Here is a 15,389-nt window from a genome sequence, read left to right on the forward strand (position 1 = left end):
GTCACAGACTGATTATTTAGAGTCGGGACAATGATGCCTAAATATTTAAAGCAGCCCATTGAAATCACACACTGCAAAAAAAATGTAACATTCGAAGCACGTTTGTGTTCTAGGGCAGTTATGTTGTTCTTTATGCTTTCAGAGTCCCTTACTCTCTGCTCACAATCATTAAGGACCTTCATGATAGTGGGCAGGCCCGGGTAAAACTATGTGTCCTCTGGCTCCCACAATATTGACCATCTATTTCGACCATGTAGTTCGTGAAGCCTTAGATGGCTGTACTGGAGGAATTTCCATCTGGAACAGATACAATGGAAGGCTGATTGATACCTGGGTGCGGTCAAGGGATGGCTTCATTATGGGTCAACCATGTTATGTATGCTGATGTTCTGGTGATTGTTGCTCATTCAGAGGAGAAGTTTGAGGCGCTGCTGCTCCATCTGGAGCGTGCCACCAAGAGGTGGGGCCTTACCATCAGCTCCACTAAAACTAAGCACCTGCCTGGGTATTTTGTGCCAAACACTCCACCCCCACAACTCCAAATTGGTGATGGGGCAATTGTGGAGAGAGTGGAGAGTTTTCCTTACCTGTGCAGTGTGCTCATGACTGGCTCCGGTTTGTGTGGAAACTACCTGATCTGTCGCTCCACACGAAGCTTTGGGTCTTCTCGGCCATGGTCATGCCCTCCCTTCTCTATGCTTGCGAAGCGTGGATCCCCCATAATGGAACTGGGTAGAAATATTCAGGCTGGCCTGCCTACGACCCATCCTGAGTTGAACAAATTAAAAAGATCTTGGGCAAAGTCCCATCGGTGAGTTCCTCCGGCAGGCAAGGCTGTGTTGGCTGGATCATGTTGCCCTCATGCCCAAAGAGCTTTTGTTGGGCCGGATAGAGGGGGCTAAACGGGTGCGGCATGGGCTAGAGCAGAGAAGAAAAGGAATGATTTGGTACAAGAGGATGTGGAGCTGAGTGGACTTGCCAATGACTGGTACCAATGGTGTCAAGATCAGCCTCTTTGGACGAGGCTTGTGAAGGACGCTACTGGAAAGCTGGAGGCAGTCGCCCTCCAGCAACAACGGAGGGCAAAGAAGCGATGTTCACAACAACGAGTGAGCACCGGGTGGCTAAAAGAGCAAAGTTGGCACAGTAGGGGGCACAGGTGGTGCATCGGCCAGTCATCTCAGTCAACCCATGGCACCTGGGTCTGTCCCGTGACCTCCTGCCAGTGGGCGTTCGACACTTCACGTGGCCTTAACGTGCACATAGCCTGGCACAAGCGCCGTGGCTAATGGCGGTTGCTGTGCGTGTGTGTGAATGTAAGAAAGCTCTACGTACTGATCATGAGTGAGACGCTCTCCAGTTTGGGGCTATAGGAGCACTTGCCCTTGCCCGACTCTGGCTTCCCGTGGCTCAGCAGCAGCGTGCGGTCCTGTCAATGGTGACATCCAGTCAGAACACACCAGCAATGTCCACACTGCACAGCAGCAATGTTCACACTGCGCCACAGCAGGTGGCAAACATTCAACATTTACACAATCAGGGAGCTTCTCACTATCCATAGACACGTCGTAAACAACAAGAGACATGTTTTACATTACCTATGTTTAGTGCATCAAGTATGTGTTTGTAAAAATACATATTTATCCATGTAGTATTTCCATAAATAGCAATATTGGCCATGGCTAAAACTATAAAACAAATGGCTGACAACTGCCTTGATTTAAAAAACAATCAAGAAAATAAAAATCCTGCTGTAAATGTAATTTCATGACGGAGTACATTTTGGGCGAAGTCTTTTTGAAAAGCAACAGTGGATTTTCCTATGGATAAACTGGGCCCCTACCAGAGGAATGTGGAATTTAAACCACTGGTTTAAAACTTCCAATTCGGGACAAGCTCTGCCCACCACTACCATTAGCATCGAGATTTCAATTGCATGCAAAGGCTTTTCAATTCACGTTGAACATTTTATGTAACCATGCAAAAGCTCACTGAGATTCAATGTCTCTTGTAATGTGACACTTTTGCATTCCAACTGTTCTTACTTTTTAATAACCGTTCCTTTGTAACTATGGCGACCACAGACATATGTGTGTGTACCTGTTGTCGGTGCACCCCTTAAACCAATTATTTTTTAAATGTATCAAATTTTATTTCCTTTCTTACGATTAATAAGAATTCACCATCGACCAATCAGCAGCTACACATTTAGCAGAGCGTGCTACTTTCGTGCGTGCCCTCTCAGACGGGGAATCGAAGCCAAAACCAAAAAACCCACGATCCTTCTTAAAATCTAAATACTTTCCACTGTGCATTACATTTCATGTAGGTGTGTGTGTGTGCGCGTGTGGTTTTTGTTGTAATGTTATCACAAAACACATCAAACGTTTGCTCACAAAGTGAGATGGAGAAAAGACGATGGCAGGTGAGCCAGGTTTCCATAAAAACACACACTACCGCAAAAAATACAAATCGGAGCTTATAATTTGGACACCCCCCAATTTTTTTTTATTTTCATTCGAAACTGAAAATGACGGCCTCCAATGCCCTCCCCCCCTCCCACTCATTAGTGGCTGAATGACCACAAAGGAACTTTAATGTCAACAGCAGATCAACTCGCACGGATTTTCAGCAGCCCTTTTCACTCATCCCACGGTGGCGAAAGAAAGGTCTGTAGAAAACATCGCATTGGTCTGAAAGTAGTATCGTGTTTTACTCAGTTTTTTTTTGGTCATTCGTACAGGATTGAATTTGGCTTTCTCTACCGAATAGATCCAAAAGCATTCACAAAAATCACAATAAAAGTTATGTTTTTTATGGAAACCTGGGTGACCATGAAAGTGTCATGCATGCATTTACCGTGGCTGAATTACGTTCATGCAATGTATATTAATTGGCTTATTTTATAATTAACATTGATTTGTGTTATTAGCCATTTCACTGCGATGGCTACAAATGCAGAGATCAACAAGCACGTGTAAAAACATTCCAGTTGTATAAACATGACTGAACAAACCATTATGCATCCCATCCATCCAGTAATTGCAGTGTGCATTATATTAGTCAGTCATTGTTAATTGTGTGAAATGCTCAAGCCCTCCACATTTAACTTGCTTGATCCAATTTCATCTGCTCTTTTTGGAAGAAGCACTGTGAAACAATGCACGTATCGTGCTTTCCGATTAGATTGTCCAAACGTATGAACGGACGCCTAGTGGAGCTGGGAGGGCTGTGATGTGACGGAGCGAGAGGCGTATCCTCGGATTATCGAGAACAACAACTTCCTTTTAGTGGCAGGGGAAACTATCGCCGAGAAAACACCAACTCCCCGGTGGCTCCATCTTATCAAGCGGCCACTCCACCATGACAACAAATGGGGTGGTTCAGGCTGGTGAATTACCATTTCCTTCCTGCCACCACCACCGCCATCAATCTCTTCTTCCTACCTCATCACTCCTTGGATACGCCACTGGAAAGAAATTACTTGAGCCAGCATGCTTCATGGCCCAGGAGAGCGGACAGCGGAGGAGACTTGCGGGTGTGGGACAAGGTCAAAGGGCGTTCCTACCCCAGGTGGCAGCAATACCTCTGCCCGGCGCCCGACGTTGGCGTAGGTGCAGATGGGGTGGTAGGCGCCGGTGCCGCACACGTACAGATGCGTGCGGTTGTAGGGCTGGATCACGCGCACAAAGTTCCCGCACTCGCCCTGCGCAAAACGACACAGAACGCACGTACGCACGCACGTCAATACCCACGGATGTTAATGCCCAAGGAGACGAGCAATCACACATGTCTTCACCTGCTCAGGAGAACGGCTCAGTTACACCGAGGGTCGGTTAGATGCGGTTAAATCCGAGGATTTAACGGCGACTTGCCAGAGAGCGTCACACACCGTCGGGCGTGACTGAGGGCTTGGCTGATGAGCAACACAGGCATACACAAGATCTGCGAGCTTGAATGCCAGACACAACACCATGGGAACTTTTTGTTGCCCATCAAGTGGGGGGACACTATTCAGAAAGTATTGAGCAACTTCACTGGTTCACTTACAACGGTTTGTTCATGTGAATAAAAACGTTTCACAGGTGAAATTAATCACGTCACGGCGAATGAGCATTTACAAGGATTCACCTCCTCCAGTGGGTGCTGACGATTTGATTCAAAGATAGATTATTTTCTCATTTGTACCGTCTCATTTGTACTCTCCGTAACATGTTTCTGTCTCGTCCGCACTGCGATTCACTAGGCAAGCGTGTGCGGAGGCCATCATCCAGCAGCGGATAGCAGAGGTGGGACAAAGTCATTGTTATGCAAGTTCAAGTCGAGTCGCAAGTCATCAAATTCATGACTCGAGTCTGACTCGAGTCCAAGTCACATGACTCGAGTCCACATCTCATAGGTGGGACAAAGTCATTGTTATGCAAGTCCAAGTCGAGTCGCAAGTCATCAAATTCATGACTCGAGTCTGACTCGAGTCCAAGTCACATGACTCGAGTCCACACCTCTGGCGGATAGAATGTGGATGATGATGATGATGACGCCGAGGATTCGTGATGAGCTTTGAGTTGCTATCTCGGCCTCTACGCTCACTCTTTCCATAGGGGGCAGTATAGTTACACCAAGCAGACTCGCTGGGTAAGAGGTGGGGAACCAACTGGACATCTGAGATGCAGCGATGTGCTCTCTAAAAACAAAGTATTTGTAATGGTATCTGTTATGTGCGAGGCACACTACCCGTGCGTGCGAGTACGTTCAGTCCGCCTATCTTATACCTGTGAATACACTGGCGTGCACACTTTTGTGGGTATGCGGTTGAGTGTATGCTAGGCTGCAAAGGTGATAAAAACACCCGAACTGTATTTGTAGAGGGCATCTAGTATTTTATGATCAGTATTGTACGTTTACCCAGGAAAGCCTCACTGGGCCTCAAGACCCGTTTTCAGGAGGATCCTGCCAAGGGTTCGCAGGAGGGAGCGATGCTGCTGCTGCTGCTGCGTGTGATCTCGATCGAGTAATTTTCAGATAGTTTTTTTCAGCATTGAGATGATTGGCCAATACGAGTGACATTTGTTGGGTTTTATTTTGTCCGCTGTGGCATAAAACCGGAGAACCCGGAGGAAACCCAGAGGGAGAGCATACAAAATCCACGCGGAAAGGCACCCACGACTGGATCAAACCCAGGCGCTTCCTGTTGCGAGGCGACTTTTCCACCTGGCCTCCTAAGCCTGTATATTTCTAACAAGCCTATATATGTATCAGTAGCTTACAGCGGTCTCTCCAGCTTAGCCGCATTGTTTTATTTAAAGTCAGGACATCTCCCAACCATAACAATTTCAAACGATGTCCTCATTCATCTCAATGCTTTCGGAATCATATGCTGGTTTCGATACAGCACAACTGATACGTCTGGGAAAATATCTGTGCCGACTACAGCTTCCAGAATGAGGGCTTACTCCCCCCCCACCCCCCCATTTAAGATGACACTATCTTCTCGTTTGACACGCTGCAAATTGAAAACAAGCGGGGCTCGACGCAGACGCGTCGGCTTGACGCGCGTTTCAGCGAGCTTTAAAAAAAAAGAAACTGCCGGCGTTGAAATAATGAATCACAATTGAAACAAAAAAAAAACCGCGTCCAATTTAAACGCCGCGGAGAAAACTTCGTGCCACGAGACGGCGAGCTGCACGCGGCGCGCAAGCGGCCAGCGCCGCCGCAGCGCCGCCTGGATGTGATCGTCAGACCCGTGAACGAGCGTGGCAGTGCCGCCGCCGCCGCACGCGGCTCGCCCGCGCCGTCACGTCGGAGCTGCACGCAACATACCACGTCTGTCGCCGCGCCTCGCACGCTGGCAAGGAGCGGCGATCCCTGCGCGCGTTGAATGAACTGGAAACAGCCGATTTTTTGGCAAATGCACATGTGGGGTGGGGGGGGGGTTATGTTTCTTTCTGCGCTCGGTACGGTTGTTGTTGCGCAACAACAGCCCTAGATCAAAGCAATACACAAGTGTGCTTAACTGGACTATCTTGGTCACACCGTGCATCCCACTCAGCAGATGTTTGTAAATATTAGGTTTCATACGGACATTTACATTGTGAAGTTAAGAAAGAAAATGTACGAGCAACGTATATTTATTCAACGAATGTTCAAATAGATCTATTCACATGCCTCATATGATCTCCTTCCATGTCAGGCATGTTGATACGTATATTGATATGATCATCATGTAAGGCCTGTTGATACTTATGTTGATAGGTATGCTCGGTCGCGACATCAAAATTTGATCCATCTTAGCCTCTTCTGCCAGAATCCATCGTAGTAGAAGCGTACTCTTTGGGTCTCACTTTCCTCTTTTGCTGCATTGCTGGAAATGCAACGTAGAGAAATCTGCTCGACGGATATCCATGGAAAGATGACGATAAATGATTGAGGCCAAAGAAACTTGAGGAGATTTTTGTTTTTTTACATTATAAAGATTTAAAATGTTTTTCGTGGAAACTTTGGAGACCAGGTTTCTGGCAATGTCTGCGAATCAAAAGGAGTTTAACTTTCAGCGAAGGCACCAGCAGACTTGTGTGGTGTAGCCCATGGCGTGGCGAGATGTCACCGTAAAGCCGGAGTGTAAGACGGCCTCTGCACAACTATTTGAGCAATGCAAACGTTTACATGGAATCTATTAACGGTCAAAACATCTCACGCAGGCAGGTCGGTATTATATTTTTATTTTGCCATAAACTATTTAGCCATTATTTTGCCATTGGAGTGCCGAGACATTAACTCTCTCGCCTGGTATGCAGGAGGTCGTGGGTTTTATCGCAACCCCGACGCCTGCTGCTGTATATTTGGAGTTTGCGTGTCTCTCTCCTCGTGGTGGCGTGGATTTTTCTCCGGATCCTGCGGGTTTTCCCTCCACATTTAGAAGCTTGCGTTTAGAGTATTTGGCTGCTGTCAATTTCTACATGATAAGCCACTTCGTTGAGCTATAATTTTATCAAAGTGACATGTGAAAAAGAGCTGTATATAGCCTTAACTGGTAAAATAAAAAATTTTAATAGTTTTTTTATAAGTTGAAGGTACCACACATATTTAGTGGACGCTTCTTCCTGTAAAATCTATTGCTTCTGAAAATTTAAAATTAAATGAAGGAAAAAAAGAACTAAACGTTAAAAAAGCATGATATTATTATGGGGAGTGGTGTCGCAGTCATTAGCACACTGCTATGAATTCAATCACCTGGGTTCCATGACCAGCCACGGCTAACATCTGTGGTGAGTGATATCCGAACCAATCCTGGGCACCACGTCAGTCACCAACCGTCACTGATCAGCGTGGTGAAGGACGGTCAAACAACATCTGTGACCGAAAGGCAAGAGGAGGCCCTCATCCAGAAGTGGAATTATTTACGATATGTAGTTTTAAAATTTCAATATCCCCCCCCTCCATCAACATTTATATGCCCAATTACTCGGATATATTTCTCCCCGACAATGGCAGTCTCTTATGCAATTTCGGACACGCTCTATTCGCGGTGAACTGTCTAAGTGGAGAGGGCCCTTAAAAAGAACCCATCAGACTTTTCTCCCGAATGCTCGTTGGTACCGACAGGCGAACGCGGCATTGAGTTTTCATCTACAGGCCACAGTGCAAACACGATCAATGCATGGAAACACACATTATCTGGGAGCCATTCACTCACGTTGGCCATTCAATTTCCTCCAAAGAAAGCCGACTGATTAACACAAGGATTACATTCATTTGTTTCTGACGTAATCCTTTTGCTTGTAAACGTGTCATTAAAGGAAAGAATGTAGCATCGGCAGATTACTGCACCGATGTACGACCAGGATTGGCAGCGCCCTGCCGCTCTACACAAAGCACGTGAGAGTCAAAGTGAAGGTGAGACCCAAGGAGGGTGTGATGACACTTTTAAGAGCACTTCCACCGTTTTCCCGTGGCCCGGAACGGCTCCACGAATCCTCGCCCTATCTCCCATGGTGTGAGATTTGCATTCAGGTTGGCATCTGCCGCGAGAGTGCAGCGACAATGCCCACATTGATCGGTCGTGGCGCAAAAAAACGACTCTGAATGTTTCGCCCGACAAGGCGCCCCCCCCCGCCCCCCCCCCCAGACCAGGTCATTAAAAAAAAAAGAGAGCCTCTTTATTCTGGCGGAGGCCTCGCTTGTTCTTGCTCATCGCTGAGAATGAAATGATCCGGGCAAAGGAGCACTGAAAAGAGAAAGCGAAGCGGCAGAAAATAAATCCTCCAGACCATAAATGTGGAGAAGTTCCCATCGGCAAGAAAGACACGCCGGAATACAAACGCACGGCATTGCATTTCATGTGGTCAGCAACCATATTAAGCTCATTTGGCCCCCCAAAAAAAACCCTTGGGCTTATTGTTTGCACGGCTTGGGATTACAGTAAGGGAATAAGAACATGGCCCATAAAAGTTAACCGAAAAGCAACACTGGACTCTCTGTAAAGTGGCGGCCAAACCCTCCCCCCCCCGCACCACTGCCAATCAAGCAGAGGACAACACAGAGTCTCCAGTGTGTCCCTCTTCGACTCTCATCGAGGGGCTGGCACGGCTGAGCGTGCAAGCACAGTGGCACACACGCTCGCTGGGCTCGGATCGGGCCGCCGGTTATTAGATGGGGGGGTCCTCGTGGTTCACATGTCCTGTGTTGCGTTGCAAAGGTCTCGTTGGAAGTTCAGACTTTGTGAATATCTTCTTGTTAGGTCAACACTCGCCGAGTAATATACTCGCCGGATCTTTTCCTTCTCCCCCCCCCTCCCGTCAAGTTCATGTAACCCTGGAGGAAGTCTGCATGCGTGCATGTGTTTAGAATTCCTTTGAAGTGTTTCAGATTTTTTAAAGGATAACATGCAATAAGTGCAGCAACGAAGGTAGAATATATATATCGAAATAAAATATATTCGATGGACGAGGTAAAAATATCAGGTTCGCAAAAAACAACAACATGCAAAAAAAAAAATCCATGTTCTTAAACAAACAGAATCGGTACGAATTGAACGGCGTTCGGGGTCATCGGGATTTTCTAGGATTACAAAAACATCCATCCATCCTCGAGCCGCGTCGTCCAGCATGAGGGCTCCAGCGCCTCACGGCCCCCAGGGTCGCGTTGCACGTCCCACGCCTCGCCACCACCATCGCCACCACCATCGCCACTACCATCGCACCACCATCACGGCCCCGCGCGCATGCAGGCGCGACGGCACTTTAGCGCATCCTGCAGCGCCGTCGCAGCTCCGACGAGTTTCTCAAACTCCCGCCACGCCGGTCGGTCACACCGCGGAGCCCAAACGCATTGGGTAGTACACATTCTTCGGGACCTACGGTTTTCCCTCCGCATTTAGAATCAACGTGTGTTTAGAGTATTTGGCTGTTGCTATACATTTCCACATGATGACAAGCCACTTCGTTGAGCTATCTTTCGTAGCCAAGTCGCTTCTGAAAAAGAGCTATGTTAGCTCAGTGGGCCTTACCTGGTAATTTTTGTTTTTATATGCATCGTCGCACGCAGGTCGTCATTCTGACGGTGAAACTGGAGAGCCCCTTGTAGAATGCTGGCGTCGCTGAGCCATCCCGACGGACCGTCGTCTGACATAGGCCCAGAGCGGCGTTACATTTGTCAAAACGAAACAGGCCGAAGAGAATATCCGCTCACGAAGCGACATTTGTTTTAGTCGGCGACGAGTGGACAGACATCGTGGAGCGCCGCGGGGGCGACGACGATGACCTACCAGAGATGAGCGCGACCGAAGACTGGCAGTCGAGATTAGCTGTGCGAGTGAAGATGCAGACTGAGATAATTTCATAAAGTTGTTAGGGATTAGCAGTGCACCGAGGCTGTAGATGCATATAAAACATATATATATTATATGGTTCTTTCGGTTAAGTCACGTCTAAAGATAAAATAATAAATTAAATTAAATAATAGAATACGACGTTTCGATTGCAACACAAGCAATCATCATCAGGTATAATGAAATAGCGACATAAAATCTAACCAGAAAACTATAGGCAGACATATTAGCAGACAGATATTACCAAGATACATAGCGAGAGCAACACAGGTAACAGAGAGGGGTGATCGTCTCTGTGTGGTGGCCTTAAATAGACAGAGGGGGGAGCGGAGGCCCCCCTTAAATAGACAGAGGGGGGGGGCCTCCGCCCCCCCCCTCTGTCTATTTAAGGCCACCACACAGAGACGATCACCCCTCTCTGTTACCTGTGTTGCTCTCGCTATGTATCTTGGTAATATCTGTCTGCTAATATGTCTGTCTATAGTTTTCTGGTTAGATTTTATGTCGCTATTTCATTATACCTGATGATGATTGCTTGTGTTGCAATCGAAACGTCGTATTCTATTATTTAATTTAATTTATTATTTTATCTTTAGACGTGACTTAACCAAAAGAAACCAAATAATAATTCCTGCAGTCACGAAAGTTCTAAAATTAATATATATATATATGTCTGGGTTCGCCGATTGGTTGATTGAATAACACTGCGGGTGAAATTACATGCCATAATACAGTTTTTTTGGTTAGATCACCACCCGACACAGCCAATTAGTGAAGGTTTGTCACGTAAACAGAAGGTGGTCAGTTCGGTACCAGTACAGCGCACCGGTGTGTTGGAGAGAAAGTCCACGACATTTACAATCTGAGTACGACGGGTGGTGGCGGGTTTAACACGCTCTGACACACAAAACAAACCCTGTATTATGGATGATATTGGTTGCGAAAGCCTGCGTGCTAAATTGCATGCCCCTCGCAAACATTTGCTGGTCGACAAGACGAAGGGGATTACTACATTAAATCCGAAGGCCTAGCCTTGACTTGTGCTCCTCAGGTTGTCAACTAGAACAAAGACTATGATGAGACCAAAAATTGCCGACTAAATTAATACTGCTCTGCAGCATTAGAAGATTATGGATATGATTGCGATTTCGTGGAAATGTTTAAGTGCACTGCGTTTTTTCACAAGAATTTTCAAATGAGCGAAAAACACGAATACTGTGTGTGCAAGAAAAAAAACCTGACAATAAATACATGTGCATTGAATTAATGTGGGTAATGAATATTTTAACGTTATATTCTACCATTCTCCACTGCCTCAGCCCTTCTGTAACGACAACACTTGTCACATGAGCGTGAAAGTATCTTGTATCAAATCTAGATTGTATCATTCTGTTTCAGACGAAGTAGCAACAGTGTGCAAAGGAAAGATCTAATTTTAACCAGAATTATAGGTAACTATTCTAATCCTTTAAGAGTATCTTGCACAACCTGGGCAACACTAATATAGATCCTCGCGTTTTGAATGATGTCACGGTGTAATGGTTGGGGTGCTGGATATACAATCTAAAAGTCGCCGGTTCCATCTCCCTTCAAGGAAAGTCCAACCATCGGAGGGCAGTGGTCTCCAAATCGGGCCGTCTATATCCACCCAAGCGGTACAACAGGTACAAGCAATTCCATCAGCAGGTTGGTGTGTTACTCTCAAATCTCACTAAAACTGCAATCGCCAACAAGGCCTGGATGAGAGCAGTTCCCTGCGCTGGTCAGATAAGCTGTTGCGGCCGTGCACACGAAGCCCTGCTGTGCTGCAGCTGTCGCTGCTGCTGCTGCCGCTGCTGCTGCTGCCGCTGCCGCTGCTGCCGCCCCACAGGATCGGTGTGCACCCACCCCCAGTGTGGGGCTTCTCACTCCGCGTGAGGGCGTGGGACGGACGCGGCGCTCAGGAACTGAAGGGGATAAATGTCAAAACGATGGCGCTCTTGCCGACACTTGTACCGTTCTGTTATGCCAAAGCCCAAAACAAATGTATTTCTTGGTTAAGGAAAAGGTAAAGGTGCAGGCCTGCAATTGCTTGCTCAGAGACAACAATTGTGCCATGAAGAGAAGTCAGCTGACAACCATTTCAAATGCACGCACACCGACGTGGAGTGGTACGGGTTGGTTGGCACGTGACAACCACGGACCCAGCAACCAGAGAGTTCGACTCTCAGTCGTGGCTGACATCAGTGGCAAGCGGTACCTGACCTGGTCCTGAGGCCCCTTCCTCATTTCATCAACCCACACCGACCCGCACTGAACCACATCGACCAGATATTACAAACCACCGCCGACACCGCACGAGTAGGCCTTCACTCATCACTGGATGGCCAGTGGGCTGTAAAATCATTAACGTTATCCTTTCCCTAGGTTTGAAATTAACTGCTTTCAAATAAAATGCTTATTCCACGTGGCATATTCACGTGACCGTGCGGGTGTGGTGGTGTGCTTACCAGATGTCACTTTCGCAAAGTTGCGCAGAGCGAAAAACAAGGGGCCCAATTTTCCGGAGCGGAGGCCGATTTTACGGTTGTCGCGCCCACCAAGTATTTAATGCCAATTTTTGTGTAAGAATGGGGAGGGCACACTCATGATCTCTTAATCACATGAAATCAACGCTGGAATCCCTGAGTTGCACTACATTTATACGTACTGGACTATCGTGTTCATGTACATCACGCTATAAAAATAATTTAAATGAAGATCTGAATTTACGACTCAACTTGACCAAACATTTCACGGAAGATATTCTCTTGTTTATAATCATGGTTGGCATGTTTTGTTTTATGCTGTGTATCAAATGGAATGCAAGTAGCCTGTGGGAGGCATAGCTGAATATTTAGCTGAAATTTGTAAAAGTTTTATTGCTTTCTTCCTCTTGTAACGTAACCGAATCGTTGATAAAACTTGACTCAATGAAAAAAACGCCACTTTATGAAAAAAAAATATACAAGTACCGCACGCTAGTGCCAATCACTGGCAAAAGGGAAGTGGGTGAATTCACCCGTGGCTCGGGTCAAGTCGTCTAAGGCATATGGAGCTTCAGTCCCTTTATCTCACCGGCTGATCTTTGCAGGTGAGATCAAGTGAGTGCCAAAGGGCCCTGTGGGCCACACAATATTGTGGACGTTCGGAAAGAATGTTTTTTTTTATCAGTCGCCCCATCTCTCCAAGAGAAATCGGCAGCAGGGAACAGCTACGCACGCCCGGGCAACATGGGAAAAGCGCCCATTCGGTCACCCCCCCAATTCTCAGTCGCTTTTGATGCACTGTCGACCTCAAAAACAAAGATCGCCCATATAGCCTTAACAGACTGTAGAGGCAAGTGCTGTTAGCGAGTACCTATGAAGGCCGCAAAGGTACACGAGGGGGTGGGTCGCCAGCACCACGCCCGACCGCCTTTGTCTCCCTAGTGGTGATGTTTATACACCGCACCAGGTACTCATTTGAGGCTGAGTCGACCTAGGGGAGGCCCAGGACCGGTTCAGATAATCGTCACTGGTGTTGGCCGTGAGCGGGAGTTGAACCCATGTCGCCGGGTTCATAGTGGACCTCACAGCACGACCACCCTGAACTTTATCCCAGACACTAAAACCGCAAGCTGCAAAACTTTGGTTTTGATCACATTTTTAAAAATTCAACTTTCTTACATCAGATCCCTTTAGGGAGGGGGCGGGGCACGGTTGACAAGAATAATCATGAGCCTTGTGGAAACCTAGATTTTCTGATAAGAGGATCACAGACAAACGTCCAGAAATGCAAGAAATACGCAGGATGTGTGTGCACCGAGCCATTGTATATCTATGAGAGCAGGAAGTGAAATTCAATCATCTTCCCACTTCGGTGTTCCCGTGGAATGATATAAAAAGAACGCATTGTTCACAGAGCACATGCACGATGTGCAAGTGTCAGAGGTAGGCCCTTGTGAGTCTGCATCCGAAACAGGATGATGATCCAGCTGTCCTTACTTTTCTGCACCTCGCCGCACAAAGAAGTTCCCGCGCATTTTGATGCCAGATCTGTGGTTGATTTATAGATCGCCGCAAATGCGAGGTTATATTAAAATAAACGTAACGAAGTGTTTATTTCCTTTCTCATTGTTTGGGTGTATTGTTTGTGTGCCCAGGGGATTGACTTTTTGCAATGTTCTCTTATTGACCCATTTTTTTTCCATGAGCAGGCGATTAATTATTTGCGTTCGTCTTATTAATGGCAAAGAACCAACAACGCCTGGCCTTACCTCACACAACGGCTGTGCATTATCAATCGTGTGTAGCATAGCAAGCACATGAAGCGTCGGGGATTATTCTGTCTCTTGATTTGGCGAGCAACGCCGTTATTTTCAAGATGATGGAAATTCCCAGCGCGGGCAACGTTCGCAGGTTTCATTCGCTCGGGGGGGGGGGGGGGGGCGAGTGGGGGGTCAGGAGGCGAAGGGGGGGGCCGTGGCGCTGAGCCGATGTGCGCCTGAGAGCCACGGCCGCTCGCCAAGCGGCTCGGATGTGCTCGGTTTTCCCCACGACACTTTCGCGCGCCACTTCGCATGCCGGAGTGCGCGTAGGTGCCGTTGCCTTGACCCACACTCAATGTTTTGGCATTGGCGATGCTGTTGTCAACTTGTGTTGTATTACTCGTGACGAATTGGTGACATGTGCTCATTTCGCAGTCATTTAGTTTATTGACAAGTTCAAGCGTTTGTTTTTCACGAGTGAAAGCTATCGAAACAAATTATGGTCATTATATTGCAGTCTTGTAATTAAATGGGACCGCCATTTGTTCACCCCTTCAGGCAGTTCTATGCGGTATATTAAATGTGTCCTCGCAAACAAAGTAATGTATTTAAAGGCTTACGGCAGATGGACATGGGCAGCTTGCTCTATCTCAATATTTATTTTAGTTCCAAGTCCTTTTGGTTATTCAATGCTTATTCGTCCTTTAAAAGGTGGCATTTTATATTTTGCCCGTTTGTTTATAAAACAGTTAACCGGCGGGTCGTGCGTGTGGTGGGGTAAAGTGTGGGTACTGCCACCTCTTCCAAGACGCCTGGTCAGCATGGGAGACGAGTCCAAAATCAACATTTTCCTGGGGCCCTGCCAGCTCTCTGTAGTGCAGGCCTCTTCTGCCACCAGTGCCGTTAGCAAGCAATTGCAGGGCTGCACCTTTACAGTGTTTGTACTAAATATACATATTTGTTTTTTCCCTGAATATCTTGGTTTTTTTCCTCTTGTAGTTTCAGGTCTATTACAAAAATAAAACTTACCTGACAAACTAAAAGGGTGTTTTAGTTCACAGCAAATCATATTTATCTAAATTCAGCCTGAAATTAGAAAATAAAATGCTCATGCCTGAAATCTGGAATAGATTTCATTCCAGTAGCAGTTCTCCGCTCAAAAACAATATGGTTTTCATTGTTCCTGGGATGAACTATGAAAAAAGCGTGCAGCTTGCATGAAGAGGAGTAAAAAAAACCCATCTAACGCTCAATTGCTGTGCCAGGTGCCAGGAGAGGGGTGGGGGGGTGAGAGGT

The 15,389-nt window shown here is 46.9% G+C and overlaps 1 protein-coding gene across 2 annotated transcripts in view; it reads right to left on the minus strand.

Moving 5' to 3' along the window:
• The window catches only part of LOC144943613 (semaphorin-3C-like), a 96,079-nt gene that overhangs the window by 20,438 nt on the left and 60,252 nt on the right, over positions 1-15,389 (minus strand). Inside the window, exons 5-6 of one of the 2 annotated variants that reach the window (XM_078871231.1) lie at positions 3,587-3,706; positions 1,336-1,429 (exon numbers count right to left, since the gene is read on the minus strand). In XM_078871231.1, the coding sequence (XP_078727357.1) occupies positions 1,336-1,429; positions 3,587-3,706 (214 nt within the window). Of the gene's footprint in view, positions 1-1,335; positions 1,430-3,568; positions 3,707-15,389 lie in introns of both variants that reach the window. The other variant, XM_078871230.1, reaches the window with a different exon arrangement.

The sequence above is a fragment of the Lampetra fluviatilis genome, chromosome 32 (genome assembly GCF_964198595.1).
Source record: "Lampetra fluviatilis chromosome 32, kcLamFluv1.1, whole genome shotgun sequence".
Lineage (NCBI taxonomy): Eukaryota > Metazoa > Chordata > Hyperoartia > Petromyzontiformes > Petromyzontidae > Lampetra > Lampetra fluviatilis.